Below are 21,534 nucleotides of genomic sequence, written 5' to 3' on the forward strand. Positions count from 1 at the left end.
AGAGAGAGAGAGAGAGAGAGAGAGAGAGAGAGACACACATTCCTCAGTCCGATCAAGTTTCCACCTTCTTAAGGACTTAGACAAGTATTGCCCCAAAAAAAGAAAAGATGGAGAAAAAAAAAAGAAATGTGATAAAACCAGATAGGAAGAGAGAGAGGGGGGAGTGATTTGTGTAAACTAAGTGAATCAAAGCTGAACACTGACAAGTGCTAGAAGTTGAATCTAGCTAAATCTATATCACCAGGACGTTTAAATTAACTGAGGAAGCTACTGGTGGATCCGAGATTGCAACCAAAAGTCGTGTCTACTTCAACACAGGTGTACTACGCAGGCGTTAACAGTTGTGCTTCAACGCAATTCTACTGACAAAAAGCACAAAACTAACTTTAAAAAACGTAACAAATTAGATACATGTATATGTAGATAGCTATCTCTCTCTCTCTCTCTCGCCCATTTGTCATTTCCCACTTGGCTGCTGTTTACTAAAAGTTACATAGTCTCACTTTATAGAGAAAAAGTAATGCAAATATAAATTATGCCCCATCTACAGAAACTAACAAAACTGTTGTTAGAAAAGGACAGACCAGTAACCAGTAACTTACTACCCAGTTACTCTGGGTAGTAAGTGCATGCAAAAAGCTCCCTGGCAACAAAGATAACCAAAACTAAATAAGAAAAAACTGAGGAACTAACCTTGAAACGGAACCAGTTCTTATTTTTCTTTTTTTTTACACAATGGCTGTAAAAACTTTCAGATATGTTTGTACAATTTCACAGCAAAAATGATACTTAATTGCAAAAGCAGCCATTGTTCCTTCCAGAAACAAGCTATAAATGTAATGTTTGAGTTGCTTATTAACAGACAATTATGTATGAGTGTTACCTCTTCTTTAAGAAAAAAGTGCATTTCCAGGAGGTTAACAGAAAAGGTGCTGACTGATGGTGAATAATGCAACTTTCCACCTGACCTGAGTAGTTTTAACCCTGTTGATCAGAATCTATAGAAGAAAATAACATTCATCCTCAGATATGTCAGTTTGGCAGTCGATGCTTGACTAAGCCTTGTGATATCACACACACACGACCAGTGCACAACTCAGAGGTTGTGACCCTCCAGTTCCCCCTGGTTGATCACATGAGTGATGGAGCGAGATGGAGAGAAAGATGGATGGAAAGAGAGAGAGAAAGAAAGAGCGTTTTTCATGCACTGGTTTTGCCTGCCTGCCTCTTGTTTGAATCATTTCAGTAATTCATACACAACCAAACACAAACCATGACTAATGTAATGCCGCTTGTTCCTACCTGGTTTTCTTGGGGGTCTTGGTCTTGGGCGTGGAGCTCTTGGGTTTCTTCTCCTTGGGCTCCTTGGGCTCTTTGGGAGTCTTGGGTGTTTTAGGCGTCTTCGGGGTCTTGGGCTCTTTGGGCTCCTTGCCCTCTGCCTTCTCCTTTGGTTTCTTTTTCCGCTTTTTCTTCTCCTCCACCAGTGGTGCACTTCCCTCTACAATTCCTGTGCTAGTAGCCTGTTCACCTGCATCACTTCCTGTTTCGGGAAATTCAGACTTTATGTCTTCTCTTGCTGCGTTCTTCCCTCCCTCTTCTTTCTCACCGTCCACTACTTTTGCTTTCTTCTTCCTTTTCTTTTTTGGCTTGGTCTCCTGGTCGCTGGGCTGCTCTTTGCTGATAGGCTGGCCAGGGGCACCGGCACCAACTGTCGGCCTGTCAGCAACCATCATTGAGGCATCGCTTGACGGGTCGGTGGGGGAATGCTGGAAGGTGGGGAAGAAAGGTATCCGTTAATTTTGAGAATTTCAACAACTTCAAGTTATGCTTAAGAACATATTGAATTATAAAAAAATTCAAATAACCCACTTAAAAACATTTTTAAAGCCATTTTCTGCTTCTTACATCATTATATATTTGGGCTCTGGACTGCTCCTAATACATTAGTACGGTGTCGCCTTGAAATCTGGAAGTTGTGAAGGAAACTTTTCATTTATTAAAAAAAGTGCTAAAACTAATGATTATTTTCATCATCAATCACCTGGCAATTAGGTTTATCTATAAAATGTCAAAAATGTCTTGTTTTGTAAAAGCAAAGTCCAAAACCTAAAGATATTAAGTTTACTGTCTTAGAAAAACAAACAAGTAAATGAGTCAATAATCAAACTAATTGATTCATTTTCTGTTGATTGACTAATCAATTCATCGTTTCAGCTCTAAACTCAGTCCCATCAAACATGGATCTGCATATGTGCTATGAAATGTTCTGCTAATGTTTTTCCATCAACACTTGCTATGCCAGCCTTTCAAGTCAATACAGCTATATATTTTGCAGGGTGGGGGTTGAATGTTTCTGTAATGGTGGACTACGGAGCAGAGGGGGTAAGAGGGGATCCATCCATCCATCCATCTTGGATACCACCTCCTCCCTCTCTTTCCTCCACTCCCCTAAACTCCATGTTGCTACAGTTTCCTCCCCTCTCCTGCCGCCTCCTCCAGCAGGCTAACCTTGGTAAACAAAACCGACTGACACCTCATTTTTCCTGCTACTACTGCTCTCCCGGAAAGACTTGATCCTCTCTCCTTTCTCCCTCTTCCTCCACCTTCACTCATTGCTCCCCAAGTAAGCTTTCTGTGACAGGCAACTGGTTACCAGCTGTTGGGAGCCTCTCCAGCTGCCTCTCCTCCCTCACCCTCTCTTCCCTCCCTCCCTCTTCTTCTCTCTCCAGCTGCTCAGGGTCCCAGTAGCAGATGGGAAATCAGGCATCATGACACGAATAAATCATCTCCATACTTCAAAAAGACACAGCAAGGGAGTATGTGTGTGTGTGTGTGTCTGTGTCACATGAGTATTCCTTAGTGTATATATGTGTAACGCACATGTGCATTTCAGTGCGTGTCAATGAAGTGTGTGAGCATCAGCAAGTCTATGGCAAAATGCCACGGCAGCAGCCACACACATGCATGCGCACGCACACACACACACACACACACACACACACACACACACACACACTGTTTATGTGGGGGGGAGAGTTGTGGTGCCATAACTGAAAGTCCACTTCCATCAGGAGAATGCTAATGCACGCACACATTTCCCACCAAACTACTGCAAGGTCACACATCACAAAAACCTCTGCACACAGACACCTGCTGACACATACGTAAACTGAGCCATTTAGACATAAATATAGGGAAGAGAGGGATGATAACTAGGGAGGGAGGGAGAGAGAGAGAGAAAGAGAGAGAGAGAGAGAGAGAGAGACTCTCTCACGGAAAAGAAAGAGATTGGGGGGGGGAGGGGGAGGGGGGCAAGAGATAAATCTGTCCTCTTGCCAAGCTTGCCAGATAATCAATCACAAGAATGACAATGGACACACACACACACACACACACACACACACACACACACACACACACACACACACACACCCTGCGTCAGGTTTGGTGTTCTGCAGAGTAAATTTAGCTTGCTGGTGTGCCAAATTGTACTGGTTTAAATCCATGGAGAATGGAAAACTCACTGCTCTCTACTAAAACACTAGTATAATCCACTTCTCAAACAGGTTGTATTAATGTCTATCTTCTATCAATAATAACTGAATTTAATAATAATAAAAATCCATAAAGACCTCAATGAATTACTCATACCAACAGATAGGCTGCAGGGCTAATATAAGAGACTCGGGAGATGAACAGTGTTAAGTTTCATCTCTCATAGGACAGAGGGGAGGTTGGAGGATAGAGTGTGTAAGGAGGAAGGTGAGTGAAGAGGGGTGATGAAGCTGAAGGAGGGCAGGACAACTGAAAGAGTGAAATGAAGGGTTAAATCGACCAGGCAGACACACTTAAGACTCCCAAAGGATGGAGTGAAAGGAAATACGGTCCACATCATTCAGTTTCTCCCGTTACTTGGTCCATCCATCTATCCAATATTGACAGCTGCTCACTTTCTCCCACCATTCAGCAGGTTACAGTATTGCAGGTCACATTGTTATCTATCAACGGGAAGACCCATCCAACAAGACCAGACCTGTTTGCTTTGACATCAACTCTGGTCTGTATTTGTTTTGCACCACTTCCTACACACGCTGGCGCAAGACCCATGAGTCTTATCAAATCCTGATTTGATGAGATTCAAATTTTAGTATATTCGAGAAAGCCATATATGTATTCAAAGAAAAAAACGTATTCGAGTACCGGCTGTGATATTTTTCGATTCTAGATAAGGTAAAAGATATGATTATTACTTATTCATGCATAACTTCATTTGAAGTTTACTCATTACCAAGCTGCCAGTAAATATTTTGTAATGTTAGACAGACTTCCTCTTCTGCTTGGAACCCTTTTTGCACAGTCACAACATTTTTCCTTATCACTAGGTACTAGCTTTGGTCAGTCATTGGTTGATGGATGCTGAACTGGCAAAACCATAGCAAACGCCACTTCCAGGGGTCTACAAGCTTAAAAGAAAAAGCTGATTTCTTGACAAATCCCTGATTTATTATAATTTTGGAAGTGGTTCAAGTTGACAAGTTCACACCCACAATTGTCTGCCAAGGTCTTTAACAGTCTGGCTTATTTCACACGAAAGATTTATGTTGCTAACGTCCATGTCCACTAATCAGTATTATGCATAATTTTAAACAGGACCTAATGACAAATGTTAGGCCATTTGGTCACTCTCAGTCCAAATTGATCAACTACACCAACAGTGTTTCAACAGAGCAGATTAGCTAAATGTTTTAACTATTAAATAATACCAAACATGTTTTGTTTTTTTACTTTGTTGCACTTTTAGATATAATTATAAAATCTTATTAAATACTCAGATTTAAGCATGGTTTTTACAGACTTAACTACACTAGCTAAGTACTAAGAATTCACGAGGTATTATGTGGGATTCTAGTCATCCTGCACACAACCTCTTCTCCCACCTTCCATCAAGGAGACGTTTGCAGAGTATCCCAACGCGCACATCATGTTATAGGGATAGATTTGACCCCAGTTGATAAGGTTACTGAATGATGGCATAGCAGGAAGGAGGTCTGTGGCCTGTACTTAGTCAATCAGTCACTATTTCTACTGTGCTCTTTTAAAGTTTGAAATGCTATTTTTGTTATTATAAATGTTATTGTTGACTGGTGTTGAGAGAGTGCAAAAAGGCATATTGTATTTAATTGCTTTGGTACTCTTTACTAAGGTGCATATGACAATAAACTTGAAACTGAAGTGAACTACCGTTGGGTACCTAGCCTTGTACTTTAAAAACACACAAAAATTGCAAAATGTGCCCAACCCTAAACTATACACATGTATTTCTTCATGACAAAACATTCAGACATCATTCACAGTATGCACAGAATGCAGTACATCCTCTCTGTTCAGACACTGCAGCAGCAGACTCATGTCTCAGCTCTTCTAATAGGTGAGGTGTAGGGCTGTAACAATTCACCAAACTTTGGTTTGAGTTGGGTCACAATTTTTGACCCACCATTTGATACAAACCTTGAATCTTATTTTTTTTCCTGGGGCAGGGTCATAATACAATTTTTTTTTCTGCCACATGGCATCGTTGTGTCAATGATTACATCCCAGTTTGCAAAGTAATACAAGAGATGCTTTATTAATATTGATTGATTTCAATGTTGATCAATCCAACACAAAGATTCTATTGTACCTTAAAATAATGTTTCCAAAATTGTTTCAGTTCATTAACTCGTTGGAATGAGAAATAATATTGGCAATAATTCCCCTCCCCGCCCGGGCCGAGGCACCCATGTCAAACCCATGCCACGCATAACGTTGCACCTCCAGTAGCGTTATTGCCAACTCTTTCGCTTTTAGCCGTCTGTACAGTTAGCTAAATTTACCAGACAAAACAGGAAAAAGGCACCAAAAGGACTACTAGTAAGTTAAATATGTGGTAGCACTGGATCTGGATGGGAAGGATACCTCTGGAGTTGGAAGGGGTGTGTCGCGAATCTGCCTTCTCCCACCGCAACACAGGTTCGCGGAGCTGAGTGTTGCCATTCCTGTTTTATTTTCCATATCGTTACAGCCCTAGTGAGGTGGGTTTCAATAAAAATCACTCGCCCACCAAAACCAAGATGAGTCAGTTTGTAGCAGCACTAGCACTAATGCTGGTTTTACGTGTCCTAAAGGATGATTAAGTAAGTCATCTTTCAGGACAAGGGTGCCGCCAAAGTGATTTGCTGTGGCTCCTCCTAGTGATTTCCCATAAGGTATCCAATGTTTAGAGAGTACTGATGACATGCCCATCTCAACATCATTTTTATTCATCTGTTTTGATGGACAGATAGTTCAACTGTGCTTAACCTTAACAAAAACAGAGCTTGAAAGGAGACAACAGGCAAACAAGTTGCACTAGTATGTTGAATTTCTTTAGGTACATTTCTATGAAGTGTTCTTTATACTACAGAAAACTAATATGAATTTCTGATGAAATGTATGAAAGAAATCAAGCATTGTGTCAACCAGTGAGAAAATTATAAACAGAAATGCAGAAAGAGGAGCAAACAGAAGTATTTCCTTGAAGCAGCAGAGTGATGGCAAGCTGGATGGTATAGCAGCTCAGTGACAGCATGTATAAGCGGGGGAGGGGCGATACAGGCATGTTATATGTCAACGAAAGTGCTGTGTGTGTGTGTGTGATAAAGGTCACAGCACAGCACTCTGCCAGAGCTGTGACCTTGAGTTGCTGAAGCAGGCGTGTGTGTGTGTGTGCGCGTGTTTGTAATAACCATGCTTAGTGAACAGATGGAGCTTAGAGTACCAGACATACAGTCATTATGACTGACTGACCAGCGTGCTATGTGTGTATGTGGCTCTTTCTAACAAGTGCATCATGAGGCACAGAGAAAACTCCCTTCCTGTGCCACACACACACACACACACACAACTCTGAGTATTGCCCTAGCTAGGCTATCCTATTTCCCCAGGCAAATTTGCCATCCCTTTCCAGACCGCACTATCCCAAGCCACACTGTCTGTCTCTGTGTGTGTGTGTGTGAGTGTGTGTGTGTGTCTGTGTGTGTAATGACGGGGGCTGCCGGGCCTGCAGCTAAAGTCGGAACAGCACATACAGCTTGCCCAGGCACGGTGCAGGGCTCACTAGTCAACCTGGCATCTAGGTCAGGAGTGCTGGATAAATTAAGAGTGACGGCTGAAATGTCAACCACAAAACGCAGCGAGGCTTGGAGGTGAGGTGGGGGAGTACTAAGTGAGGAGAAGGGAGTTGTTGAACAAAGATGGAAGGGGAAAAAGGGGACTAGATCTGTGTGTGTGCGCGCGTGTGTGTGTGGCCACAGGGCTGCTATTGTGTGTGAATGGGTCAGGGGAGAAAGGGGGCTTTGAGCAACAAAAAAAGCTATTGGAAGCTGAGGGCACGTGACGCAGGCAGCGGGCGACAGTGCACGCTCACACAAACATGGAGGTTACCATTGAGAAGATCTAACCTCTTCCCAGCAGCCTTCCCGCCTCCTCTGCTAGATATCCTGGACTCGCTCTCTTGAGATCTTTGCTTGTTTTCCCACTTCTTTCCTCTTAAGGGTTTCCCCCTCCCCCAATTCTCTTAATCCCCCCCAGCTCTTTTCCCCCCTCCAAACTGTCTGTCTGTCCGCACATTCAGCTACACAACATTAACTTAGTGATGATACCCCTAAAAAATGGATAAGATAAACAGTGAGACAGTGAGACAGACAGACAGACAGACAGAGAGAGAGAGAGAGCGGAAAGAGAGGAGACGGGGAGGAGGGAGAGACAGGAAGGGAGGTTTCCTCTACAGAGGAGAGGGGAGTTGTGGGAGCAGGAGGGAGGAGAGATTATGCTGGTGGCGCCTGTGTGTATGTGTGTATGTGTTCGTGTGCATGCACGCACACACACATCTCAGGATATGCAGTGCACAGGAAACAAACAGCTGCAAAAATCCATTTCCCCACACACACGGAAACACAACCGCACACAGGGCCAACAACAGAAGAAACAAAAGGCAAAAAACACCCGCACACACACCCCCCCCACCCCCCCCACTGAACCAGCACCCGATGCACTGCTGTGTTCTAAAATGTCACACACACACACACACACACACACACACTTACACACACACTTCCCTTACACTCCAAACACACACATTCCCCCACCCGCATAAAAAATAAACAGTCACATGAAATACACCCACACATGAAAACAAGTTTTGATCTTTGTCATACTCACACACAGTGTTGCTACCACATGAAAGTGTTTGACGGGGACTCACCTGTACGTGAGGCACTTTCTGTGGGGTGAGCGGGGGTGAGGATAGCGGGTGGGAAGCGGAAGGCGGAGGTGCCCATGGGTGGGAGGCCTGGTTGGGAGCAGGGGGTGTGTTCTGCAGGTGGTGGGGTTGGGGGGGCATGTGTGTGTGCTGCGTTGGAGCGTTCTGAGCTGGTGGTGCCAAGCCCTGGTTTAGGACAGGAACTCCATGTTGACCAAGAGTCTGAACCTGGAAACCCATAGGAGTGGGCTGCCCACTTCGAGAGGCCTGCAGCAGACACTGATCTCCCCCCTGGCTGACTGGTGCTTCATGAGGCCCTGGGGGTAGAGAGGGACAGGATTAGAGTTTCATCATTGACTACATGGATGCATGATGCCAACAGTGTTTTACCTCCTAAAAGACAATAACAAAATTAAGCTCAACTTTCACCCATCAGTGTAGTAAGAGAGGGGAAAAGAGTAACTTGTGTGCAAAATAAATAAACATTACAGGTTCACAAACCATCTTAGTTTCAGAATTACTTCAATAATTCACACATGTAAGGGCTTGATTTAAGTGCATAAGTAACTAAAGGGTTGAACCCTAGATGATCTGTATTCCAGTTGTGAGCAAGCAACTGGAGGCTTGGTGGTACAACATCTACAGTGCATACCATCTCTGCCCATACGGAAGATTCCTGAAAAACGTTTTGAGAGATGACAGTGTGATCTGACCACTGTCATGCCTATACCTGGGGACCGTGTGTACATCTAGGAGGAGCCATACAAACAGGGTTCAACTCTTTTTCCCCTACTGGCCAATAGATCAAGGTTTTACTGGCCCCTTTTATATTTTTACTGGCCCAGAAAAGAGGAAAACATTTTCTTAAATTGCTAATTTATTAATCATATATGCAGTACATTGCAACGATTCATCCAATTCTGCCTCTACAAACATTCTACAATAACGCTAGTTTTAATTTATGTTGCAAGGCCAAAGTAATACTATAGTTTCTATGCTGCCTTCACTCACTCTTTGTAAACTTCCAATATCAATGATTGTTTTCATGATTTTATTTTGTGTATTTTTGTAAAAAAAACATCACAACTTTTGTGATATGATTTTTGTATATATTAATCATTGTTTCCTATAATTATGGAACAAAGTAAATTTGCCACAATGTTGTGAAAAGGAGAAGGCAAGTATCAGATATTTAAAGTGAAATTATTTTATTCAAAAAATAGCCACATGTAACACGTTTCTTCCAGTAGTGACTTGAATGGTCCCAGCCATGTTTACTGGGCTATTTTATACGCTCATTTTGATATGATTTTGAAATTTCCGACAACATGTAAACACAGCACTGGGGAAGCTTACTTTGTAGTTAGCTAAAAGGTAGCTAATAATTATAAGCACACCCTGTGATCCCGCCGCTTCACTCCCAGTCTCTAGGACTACTTTGCCGGAAAGAGAGCAAACTGTAGCAAACAGCTACGCAGCTGCAGCTGCAACAACTCAACCTCAGCCAGATGAGAACTGGTGTCTGGCAAAGGCACCGTGACAAACACTAAAATCACTAGCTAGCGCCCGTCCAATATAGCAGAAACAGCATACAGAATAAAGTCACACCAGGAGTGGCATATCAATTAATGGGTGTTAGGCTATTGTAAGCGAAATTAACCTAAACTAAATTCCTAGTTGGTTCACATCCATCTATGTAATCAATAGTATTGTGTTTATTGTTTTTGAATGTTCATGGTGGAAGAGAATGGATGCCAAGTGACAGGCCTGCATCAACTATCCTGTGCTTACCTTGCTGTGGCCTATTTGGCCCCATTTGTGGAGCACGCTGCGGCCCCATGCCGGGATACATCTGTCCTGCATTGGGGGGCATGTTGTGGGGCTGCTGGTGTTGGGGGGCAGACAAAGAAATTTGGGGAGTTCTCTGTGGATGGGCCAGAGCATTATGTGGAGGGTGCAGGGCTGGGTACCCTGCAACCTCTGAGGGTCCAGCTAGTCCTGCGCTAGGGGGTCTGACTTGTTGGGGAGGAGGTGTTGGTGTTCCCAAAACCCGCATGGGGGACATCGAAGAGGGGGAGGGGTAAGATCCCTGAGCTGGAGGGGCAAGGAGGGACTGGGCCTGGTTTTGGGCCTGGGGCAGATTCTGGGGGTGCATAGGCTGGCCCTGCTGCCCTGCCTGCTGCTGCATCGGGGCAGAGAGGGTCTGATGTGGCTGGGGTGGTCCAGGGGGGTATCGCTGCCCCTGTGGCCCAGCTGCTGGGCCTGATCCCTGGTTGAACCTCTGGCCAAGCTGCCCTGGTCCCATGGCCTGGCTGGTGTTAGCATTGACATTAGCATTACTATTAGGGACCATCCCAGGTCCCATGGCTCCGTACTGGGCCTGATAGCCAGGGTATTGGCCACCCCCAAACCCCCCCATACCCTGTTGGTGCTGGTGGGGGTGTGGAGGCTGTCGAGAGGGGGAGTGTGGGTATCGGGGTGTGTGGCCCATGTTGGGATAGCCCTGGGGTTGTGACTGAGGCTGGGTGTGTCTCATCTGGGCCCCCCCCATTCCAACATTTCCCAGGTAGTGAGATGGGTCCTGAGCAGGAGGGGGTGCCATGCTCTGTGAAGGGTAGTGTTGGTTCATGCGAGCCGCATTAGGTGTTGGTGTGCCTTGCATCCCACCATAGTTGCCTTGAGACATCTGGTAGCCTCCCATCTGGCTGGGGGCACCCACTGGTTGTGCTGGAGCCTGTTGATAAGCTGATCTGCTCTGCTGCTGCTGGCCCCAAACTGCACCCGCACCTGCTCCCCCCCCAGCATCACCTGGGTATCCAAGGAGGGGGTTGCTAGAGTTAACTGGGTTATTATGGTAGTGGGAAGCCAAACCATTTATGGCCGTGTTCACGTTCGGTGGCCCCTGGCTGGGACCATTCTGTGAAAGCATTCGTCCGCCGGGGGCACCAGGTTGATCATAGCCTGTGTAGGGGCCATGGTCGTATATTTGCCCCAATTTAGGCTGCCCTGTGCCAGGCCCAGCACTGTGGATCATCCCCTGGTGGTATCCCCTGTTTCCTTGGTGCTCATGGTTCAGAGAGGGATTAGTCTGCTGGGCTAAGGGGTTGGACTGGGCAGCGGCAGGTGTCTGAGGAAAGCAGTCTCCTAAACCATCTAATCCATCTGAGAACAGCCCTGCATCGTCCCCAAATAGACTCAACATCCCTGGATCCGCCATGCCTGGGTGGGGGCCCCAAAGATGGAGGGGACTCGATGGAGGGAGGTGTGTTGTGCAGTGAGGAGCTAATCAGATAGCTTCTAATTTGAAGCCTGCTACTCCATGGTCCTAATTAAGGTTCCTGGAGAGACAGACAGTGGGAGGAATAGATAAAGAGAAGAGCAGAACAGAAAGGAGGGAGGGGAGCAAGAAAGACAAAAATGTTAAATTAGTGCACAGGACCAACAGGCTGCTATATGCTTTAAATTAAGTGCTAAAAGCTGGACTATGATGAATTTAGTTAGAAAGCTTGAGTGTTTGAGCAGACATGGACAATTTCACAAAATGCCAGACATGTTTAGAGGAGACTTGAATCACACAGCTTCCACATTTAATTTGACAAAATTTTGTCTTAAGCATTCATCGTATTCTCTACCTAAGGGGTTGAAACATAACTGAAGTGAATTTATTACCCCAATTTGACTGAAAGTATATGCCAAGTTTAACCACTGGGATATTGTTTGAGCAAAAACACTGCTACCAATACTGGCATGCAGAGAACCATGACACTGTACATAGACTGTGGAACAAACTACCCCCTGACATCCGCACCACTACTGACCTCAGCCTTTTGCAAACGAAGCTTAAGACCCACTTTTTTAAATTAGCTTTTAATTCTGACTGTCTTTTAGGTGTCCTTCTGTCTGCTCCTTTCTTTGAATTTCTGGAAGGCTTTTAATGTCCTGCAGCGCTGCACCACTACAGCACTTTTAATTGTATCTGTATGTTTTGTATGTGTTATGTATTGTTTTATGGCTTTGTTGTAAAGCACTTTGGGTACCTTTCGGCTATTGTAAAGGGCTATACAAATAAACTTGATTGATAGACCAACATGAATGTAGATGAACCTCTGCTAAAGTAAAAGCTACAGGTAAAAGTCAATTTTATATACATAAGGGGTCATGAGTTAAATATAAAATCTATTACATTGTCAGACGTGACTAACTAGTGACTGTTTGTCATTACCATATAGATATTGGTCTATTGATTAGGGTTATCTTACTTTATGTCAAATAATTTACCAAAGTTGCAGCTAGTACTCAAAATGTACCTAAAAGTTTTTTTCTCCAACCAAATGGTAAAACAAACTCTAGGAGGATGTTAGCAACACACAACAGCAACATTTAACAATTTCGTAGTCCTCTCTTTCTTTCTCTCTCTCTCTCTCTCTCACTACCAAACAAAAGAACTTCTTTCTTTTCAAACCCACTCAGGGTGTGTGCGCGTATTAGAACAAAAAGGCCCAGCAGATGCAACTCTGTTTGAACAGCAGCAGCTGCCAGCCAGCCAACAGGCCAAAGAGCTCTGCAGAGGCCAGTCAGTAGCTAGGTTAGCAAGCCATTCAGCTGGCGAACTAACCAGTCAGTCCCGACAGATGTTTGAAGACGAGGGAGTTAGCCGCCTGCTACCTTTTTAGCCACAGTGTGTGTCTGTTGATCTCCCAGGGTAAAGGAAAATAAACATGCATACAGCAAGCCTACTTTAATACAAATTCACTAGTCATATTTGCGTGTAAACAAAAAAAAAACTGGAGGAGTCTAGAAGTGTGTATACATAATCAACATCCAAGGGACTGTGAGGCATACGCAACACTAAGTCTGGAGGTAGGTGGATCTATTCTCTCTCTCTCTCTCTCTCTCTCTCTCTCTCTCTCTGAGACAGGACAGGGAGGAAGAGGTTTGCTTGTTGCTTCAATGCACATCAAAAAACACCCAAGCCAACTTTTGCAGCTACAGAGTTCCCCTCCCCCTTAACCTCATTTCTTTCCTCCTCCACACTCCACCCTTCCCGCCCACTAATTTTCCTCATCCACTTACCGGTTCATTACAGAGCCCGGCAGGTATCAGGGGTGAAACGTTTAATTATTTCTTTATGGGAAATAGTGTGCCAAAGCATGTCATTTTCTTTATCCAAAAACGTTGTCCACGTTAAAGTAACAGAGACACGGGTAGACAAGGGGAACATCCCACACCAAGCGATTGTGAATCAACTTAAATTGATTCGTCCAGCAGTTTTCCATTCCTTTAGCCATCTACTATTGCTAGAAAAAAACATTTGAAAGCTTTAGCTTTAAACTCTATGGAGTACAGAAACAAAACCTCAGTACACCAGTTTCCAAAACTTGGCACAATTGTAAAGGTTACAGAGAAAGTAAAACTGATATTCTGATCTATTAAGCAGCCACGCAGTTTCATTTCTGAATAGAATGGACTGCAAGTAATTTAACCTATTCAGTAACCAAGGAACCAATTCTCCGCCAATGCTAGTCATTAGTACCTCAAATGTTTCCCATGAGATTTATCACAATTTATCTACAGTTCATAAATTGAGCTTCTGGGTGATGACAAAGGACATTACAACCACAAGTCAACAGTACCCATTAGCACGACATAGGATTACAGCAAAACTGCTGGCCAACCCTTTACTGTAATATGGTCAGATATTCACCCATTAGGGCGCACAGGTTATCAGCCTTTTTTGCACACATCATACTTTTACACATCTGTTTAATTTGTGACTAGTGCTGTCAAACGATTACAATTTTTAAATGCATTAATGTCATAGTTATCTCCTAATTAATCACATATTTGCTTCTATTTAAAATGTCCCTTAATTTCTTCTCATTTTAGTGCTCTTAACATGGAAAAGTGGATCAGCTCGCTTTGTGCAAATGTTTATTTTTAAAAACATTGGCATGTAACCTACTGTAGAGTTCAAGTTAACACTAACATTCACACTTGGAGCAAATAATCTCTCACACAGTGTAACATTGTCCATCAATAAAAGGGTGAAAAGAATACTTTGATGAGGGTGCGGAGAATCGGCATCAGCTGTGTGCTTGGCCATCAAGTGGTATTTAAGACTGGACGTGCTGCGATGATAGCTCAGTTCACAACGACAAAAACACACAGATTACTTTGGTCTACTCAAAGGAACCTTTCGGCAACTTTTAAAAAGTAAACTTTCCATCCAGAGTCTTTTTGCATCCATTTTGGCGTCTCACGCTCGCCATCCACACAAAACGCAACGTTACTACTCTCTGGCTTGCATGCCCGAACAAGTGAGTGTGGCGTGCCTGTTTTCTTGCCACTCTAGCGAGATCCGATGCGGTGATGTAGTTACTTAAAAAACAACAAAGTTTGCTAGCCCAAAAAGAACGTTAATCTCGTGATAAAAAATAAATGGGTTAAAATGGGTTTGCGTTGTAACTTCTGCCACTGTGTTCCTTGGAGTAAATCATGTAATCAGCTGCTGATCTCCTGTATCAAATCCACCACTGCAGTCTGACCTTTTGATTGACACCTCACTTGAACAAATAGGAGCTTCCCTGTCTCGACCACAGCCTACAGCAGCCAACAAGTGCCTGTAGTGAAAGAAGGTGCACGCCTTGTTTCTTCTTTTGTTTACAGACTCAGCCAATTTCAACCCGTTGTGCTGATGTCTGACAGTTTGTGTAGCCCAGTTTTTTTTTTTTTTTTTTAAGCTAAAACAAGTTAGTCTCTGGCAGAGCAGCATCCCTGTATTCTCCACAGTAGCTGGTTGGCTAAAGAGCCAGATCTACAACCACATACCCTCCACAATCAATATTTTATTAAGTATTTGATTCAATCACCACTTAAATCACTTCGAGGTTCTGTACATCTAGTGCATGAACACACCACCAGAACAGACAACACAAATAGGGCTGTCCTGACTACCATTTTTTCATCTTGGGTAATAATAAAAAGCGAATATTTGAATTTTGCGCATGCAGTATCACTCCGAAAGCAGCCGAAAAAACAACAACACCAGGCTGCTAGAGTATAACCATACCAGGGCTCGACAGCAATGATTCCCTGGGTGTCCTTTGCAACCACCTGTTCAAAAGCATATTTGTTTGTCTCTATAACGTTTAAACACTACCTCCCTGCACCACTTTTCAGCTGTGCAACGCCCCTCACGCGGGTTTGCGGTGACTGGATACAGGCAACCGCAATTTCTGGTTAACGGCGCATGTTAAAATCCGGTGCTAATGTGCCAACAGTATCTATTGGACAGAATAGCAACATCGATTTTAGTGCCTCATTACGGTGCCACTTAAATGTCTGCGCTGCTCTCTGATACTCCGAAACAGACGTCGGAGGCAACAGACGAATCACTGCATGTGACGCTAGTAAACACTTATGACACCTTGCACAGCAGGTAACGTTAGCCTTTGGTTAGCTTCAGTAGTAACTGGATTAAACACTGTTAAATGTTAGCGAAATGGTGTAGTGTGACCGTATTTCACAGTAGAGGATTCCAACAGCGGCACGTACAACCGTCTGCAGCTTAAGCTATGAGCTAAAAGACACACAAACAGACGTGATTAAAGGTTACCATATTCTCAATTTTAACAACCAAAAGCTAACGCCCAGACCTTGACAGACGTCTACACACGAGACTGCTCACTTCTTACTCGACATGTCTCCATTCTTGGCCAAGAGGGATGGGATAGCATTGTAGTGTTTCGATGTTTACAGGTCATGAATTAGCCAGCTGCAAAAGCCTGTCTTTATAAAAACAGATTGAACCACAGCACAATGGGGGGGACAAAAAACACTGGATTACATTTGTCAAAATAATACAACAATTGAGTGAAACTTGTGATTTAAGTGCTCAATGTTATGTAGTAACATTCATTTTCACCACCAAAAAGTAGTTCAGATGAAAAGTTAAAATAAATATGCAATAACAAATGGTGAAAAAAAGGGCCTTTGCATTAAAAATGTATTGATCCCATATTGGGAAATGTTGGTGCTACAGCAGCAAATATGAGACAAGAAATAAAGATAGAATAGATAGAAAGCAGCAGCGCTGTGGAGTTACATCACTTCTTGTGCATTACAATCACTACAGGAACCGCAAGTGTGCGTGCGTGACAGGTGAGTGTATTTTCACAACATTTGCAACAAATTACTACCAAGGCAACTGATTTCCTGTCAACTCAGTCAGGCGCGCACTACATTAGACTGAATTCTACAATACAGAATAAATGTTGCTGTATACGCTTGTGTGTATGTGTGCCGGAACCTTGGATCACAGCTCTAGATAAGAGGGAGGCAAGGGATTATTTCTCAATAGTCTCTAGAAATTAGCCTCCACATGATTAGATTTGTCTGCACCATGGAAAGAGCTTGACACATTAGCTCTGCATGTCACCTCTCTTCTCTCATCCACCTCTGTCTCTTTCCAGTGTTGTTCATCCATCTTTTCCTGAGTGAAAACTTCTTCAGTCTAACAATCATTGAATAGAAAAGACCTCTGCTTCCCCAGCTTTGTTGTAACTTTCTGTACCACTTCCTCTGCCATTTCAGCCTGAGCTCTAGTCTCTTATAACACATGCACGCACGCACTGAGGCTCAGCTGTCACTGCAAAAGGAATTAGGTGAACAGTCAGTGTGCCGCTTTAGACACCAAATCTCATCAAAGGATGAGGCATTTTGCCCACCACACTCACCTCCCCAGCCACTGCTGAAACACACGTGTTAAGGAGTCCAGAGGAGAAAAGACCCTGTCCATACAAACAACCATAAAAACCCCAAATCTGTCAAAGGTCTAGCAAAAAACACAGATTCTGGCTCAACATTTGCCATGGTGCTGCGCTTTCTGCCATCATCGGAACATACAGTTCTGGCCACTCAAATACATAAAAAGTGCAAATACCAGGTATACCGGGTTGTGAAACAAGGTACCAGGTATCACAACCTTTAGGATATGGGAGCAAACTATTTCTGCCATAATTACTTTTTCCAAGTTCCAAAAAAAAAAAAGAAAAAGAAAAAAAAGGAGCATAAAGTGTCTTGAATTCGGATAAGCCTTTACATATGGCATTATCTGAATGGTACCTGTAGCAATACATCCCCACAGCCCTGTCAGTGTAAACATCTAAACATAATCATAGCCTTTAGCATGCACTCAACACAATCAAGTGAATCAGAAGTGTTAAAAAGCCAAATGTATGTTTCCATACGTCACTGTAGTCTTTCATTTTGTTTGGAAATATTGTCCATCACAATGACCCGTCGGATCTGTACGTTGTCCAGGCAACTTCGCAATCAATCGTGTTTAGATCAATGGTTTTAGTGCAGCATCAGTGCCAACTTTGGCTAGCATTTAAGAACAACAACTGAATTCCTAATTAATATTTGTGTAGTTGTCTGACAACACAAAACATAACCAATTTCAACACCACACTCAGGCTAAAACAAGGAGTCAATTAATTGATTGGTTGAGCTACAGAAAGTCAATCTGCAACTAATTAAATAGCATTTAAATATTTTTTTAAGCAAAACTATCAAATTCACTGGTTCCTGCTTCTCAATTCTTTTAGTTTTCTTGGTCTTGCATGAAATTACACCACATTTATGGCTCCAGACTACCCTTTTTACACTTTTCAATAGGTCAAAATCTTTAATTTGTACAACATGGTATGAATCAATGGCCTTGCATGCTCGCATATGCAAACGTGTTTTGCCTCATATCTTTATTGGTTTTGGACTCTTGGTCGGACAAACAATTGTTTGAAAATGATTATTTCATCTTGGGCTTTGAGAAACTTTTTACTCCTTTTCTGACATTGTATGTAACTAATGATTATTCAATTAAGAAAATAATAAACATATCTAATTATTGTAGTTGCAGCACTAACACACTAGCACCACTATAATCCTCCTGCCTCTTTTACCGTCACCTTGGGCTAAAGTACCAGATGGTTAACATACTTATGTGTTATATCAGCAGCATAGCTGGCCTCAAGTTCCTATCCAACAGCTCTTTAACAAATCTACCCAGTGTCAGAAAAAGTAAACATACCAAAATTGGGAAGTTGTGTTCACTCATGTGGTTTCACAAGACCACACTGATGTTTATCAGTGTTTCCAGAGTTCAAGCTCTAACAGCACAGGTCATATTGAAAGGACATGACTCGATTAAGAACAAACTTCCATCATCCCTGTGAGAAAGTTATTACTTTTCTAAATTATTAGGGGTGCAACAACATAACTGTTTTAGAAGTGATTCCCAGTACCTCATATAATGCAAACGTTAAAAGTATGTATTAGTCATTCATGCTGTTGTCCATATCAGTTATAATATATATATATATATATATATATATATATATATATATATATATATATATATATATATATATATATATATATATATATATATATATATATATATATATATATATATATATATATATGTCTACAAATGACAATCCTTTACGTATAACTTATTATTGGATTGTTTATCTGAAACAGATTAATTTACAGATTAGATGTTTAAAGACATTCTGTAATTTCAGAGTAAGGTAACTTGTCCTTTTTTTGTTTAGAAGTATCAAAATTAATTTCAGTGACAAGCTGCTTCTCTAAGCTTTGCTTAAGTGATCTCTCCCTTGCTGCAACAGACAACCCATAAGCTTTATGCAAATAATTGTGCGATGGCGTCACTAATATGGAAATAAGTATATGACATAATTTGCACCTAAGCGCTTTAAAAACCCAAGGAAAACCCTGCAGACGTCAGTTTTGTCCAACTAAGAATCCAAAACCCAATAGTATTTCACATCTGTACTCAAGTAGAAGTACAGATACTGTGTTAAAAAATACTCGTAGAAGTATGAATTTCACATCTTTACGCAAGTAAAAGTAACAAAGTACAGGTTTGGAAATTGACTTAACGTATAAAAGTAGTGAAAGAAAACCATTTCGAAGAGTGCAAGCTGAGAAACTTCAATGGACATGGAAAAAAGGCTCTTTATATGCCACTGTCCACATTTTAAATGGATGTCTGCCAATAGCCCTAAAACATCACATGTGATTATTGTGACAGACTGGGACTCCAGGCTAATAGGAATCTGACATGGAAGCAAGATATAAAGTCAATTGTGACGCAGAATTCACAGATTTAGTTTCTCTTTTTTAAAATCTTTCCGCCGAATTATATCTTGGGGAATCTGTTGAGTCGTCTTAGTGGTGCATCAAGGGCAACGTACAGTAGGCTGTAGTCCCATCCAATGAGATTGAATTTGGTAATGACACTAACCGTAACAATAACTCCAGTGAAATGATTTGAAACTTGTTAGTGAGGAATAGATTAGGATTGTATTTAAAGCTGATTCTGGTTTCCAACTTCGCCCCACGGACACCATCTCTGTCCGTGTTTTAACAGACACACCTTCTCTTTGTTGATAACACACCTTGTGTAGCTCTGCTATGGCTGTGTTTGTGTGTAGTAATAAAAGAAACATTGTAAAGGCTAACTTGCACAATGCATAGGAATACATATGCTAGCAAATAACAATAAACCCACTACTAATTACAATATCTTAATGGAGTGTAACTACTGTAGCATGTAAACAATGCAATTAAAATTCAAACGTGAGCAAGGGTGTTCAACAATCGCCATTATGAATCAACATCCAGGTGCAACAGGTGTAGAGCACAAACACAAAATCACTAGCTATAGTAGAACTTTTAAATTTGCAAGAACTATTGACCAATACAACAGGCTTAAATGAACTGACAACATATGTAATGTTACTTACAGTTCTCAAAGAGACATACACACACACACACACGCTCAGCTGATTATCCTCACTGAGTGGCTATAACACAAATCTTGATAAACCAACTGCAAATCACCAGCTAGGTTAAGGTATTCACACTGACTGTGCAGCTCTGTCAGCCCACAATTGAGATCATCCGTTCAGCCAAGTTGGAACCACAGAATAGCATTGCCAAGTTTGTGCAAGTGAATGGCTTCTCTGGCATTCAGCGGTAGTGCTTGCTGTAGTGCTTTAGAGAGGTCTCAATTCAACAGAAATCTAAACAATACTCTGATGAAAACTGCCATCCATGCTGAACCCCATTACCAAAGCGCTTTGCATATTCTAACTCATACAAATAGTCACTTGAATGCAGGTTCAAAGTACTGGAAAGTAGAGCCTGACCAATATGAAAACTTTACAGAACACGTAATGCAGAAAATCATGCTTGGGGTGATTTAGAAATGGTGTCATTAGGCAGTATTGCGCAGTTGGTATATCATCTGGTTTTCACAATTTATTTGGGCTATTTAACATTGGGAAAATCCCTGAAAATTGCAGGTCCCACAGTGTTGATTATCCAGGTTTTCCCTCATACCAATATCTACATCAAATGATCTAACTGTTCTTCAGTCTGACTGAAGGTGTGTTAAACAGTGACCTCACCTGCAGGCACTCTGCCCTCCTCAACAAAACTTATGTTCTACACATCATTAAAAGCCTATGTAAATCTGTGGAATCTGGTGGACAATGTGCTTGCGGTTTTCCCCCTCGATGCACCAAGTTAGACCTGAGAGATGAGAAAGTCAGCGTCCTTATTCAGTGCCTGTTAACAATAAGACTTCTGATTTCATTTGTCTTAACTAGTCTGTTACGTCATAATCAAATCGCCCCAAATCACTCTGTGTACGCAGTGTTAGTCATGGGTAAAGGAAGATGGATAAGGATAAGCCAACAGCAGCTCGATGCAATCGTGTCTGTGTGGTTAAAAGTTTGGCAGCTAAACTGTCTGTAGCCTCCAGGCTTTACTACAGGAAATCTCCACCATGTCAACCACATTTTTCCACTGAGACACAGACAGACAGGCAGGCAGGCAGGCACAGAAAAAAAACACAGCCAACGAAACTAACTATACCAAAAGCTTAGCAGACACAACCTAACTAGACACCTGAAGGAGTGAGTGATCTCCCTCTTCCTTTGGAGAGCACGTGTGCACCCTCCCACCTCCCATTACCACTAGGATCTAAGCTGCTATAATTTATACCTTTGTTCCCAAATGGAGGACAGCACGCAGGAGCTGGCTAGCTGTGTGTGTAATTACGCTCAAGTGAGGGGATGCAGGGCAGTGTGTTTGAGGCTGGGATTTGAGGCCCGGAAGGAAGGAAGAGAGGAGGGGAGGAGGTGTGTGTGTGTGTGTGTGTGTGT

General features: G+C 42.5%; 1 protein-coding gene across 2 annotated transcripts in view; it reads right to left on the reverse strand.

The window, feature by feature from the left end:
• Positions 1-21,534, reverse strand: part of chd7 (chromodomain helicase DNA binding protein 7) — a 68,908-nt gene that overhangs the window by 37,760 nt on the left and 9,614 nt on the right. Inside the window, exons 1-3 of one of the 2 annotated variants that reach the window (XM_034886995.1) lie at positions 10,070-11,495; positions 8,282-8,595; positions 1,303-1,766 (exon numbers count right to left, since the gene is read on the reverse strand). In XM_034886995.1, coding sequence (XP_034742886.1) covers positions 1,303-1,766; positions 8,282-8,595; positions 10,070-11,495 — 2,204 coding nt within the window. Of the gene's footprint in view, positions 1-1,302; positions 1,767-8,281; positions 8,596-10,069; positions 11,617-21,534 lie in introns of those variants that run through there. The other variant, XM_034886994.1, reaches the window with a different exon arrangement.

Source organism: Etheostoma cragini, chromosome 12 (assembly GCF_013103735.1).
Source record: "Etheostoma cragini isolate CJK2018 chromosome 12, CSU_Ecrag_1.0, whole genome shotgun sequence".
Taxonomy (NCBI): Eukaryota; Metazoa; Chordata; class Actinopteri; order Perciformes; family Percidae; genus Etheostoma; species Etheostoma cragini.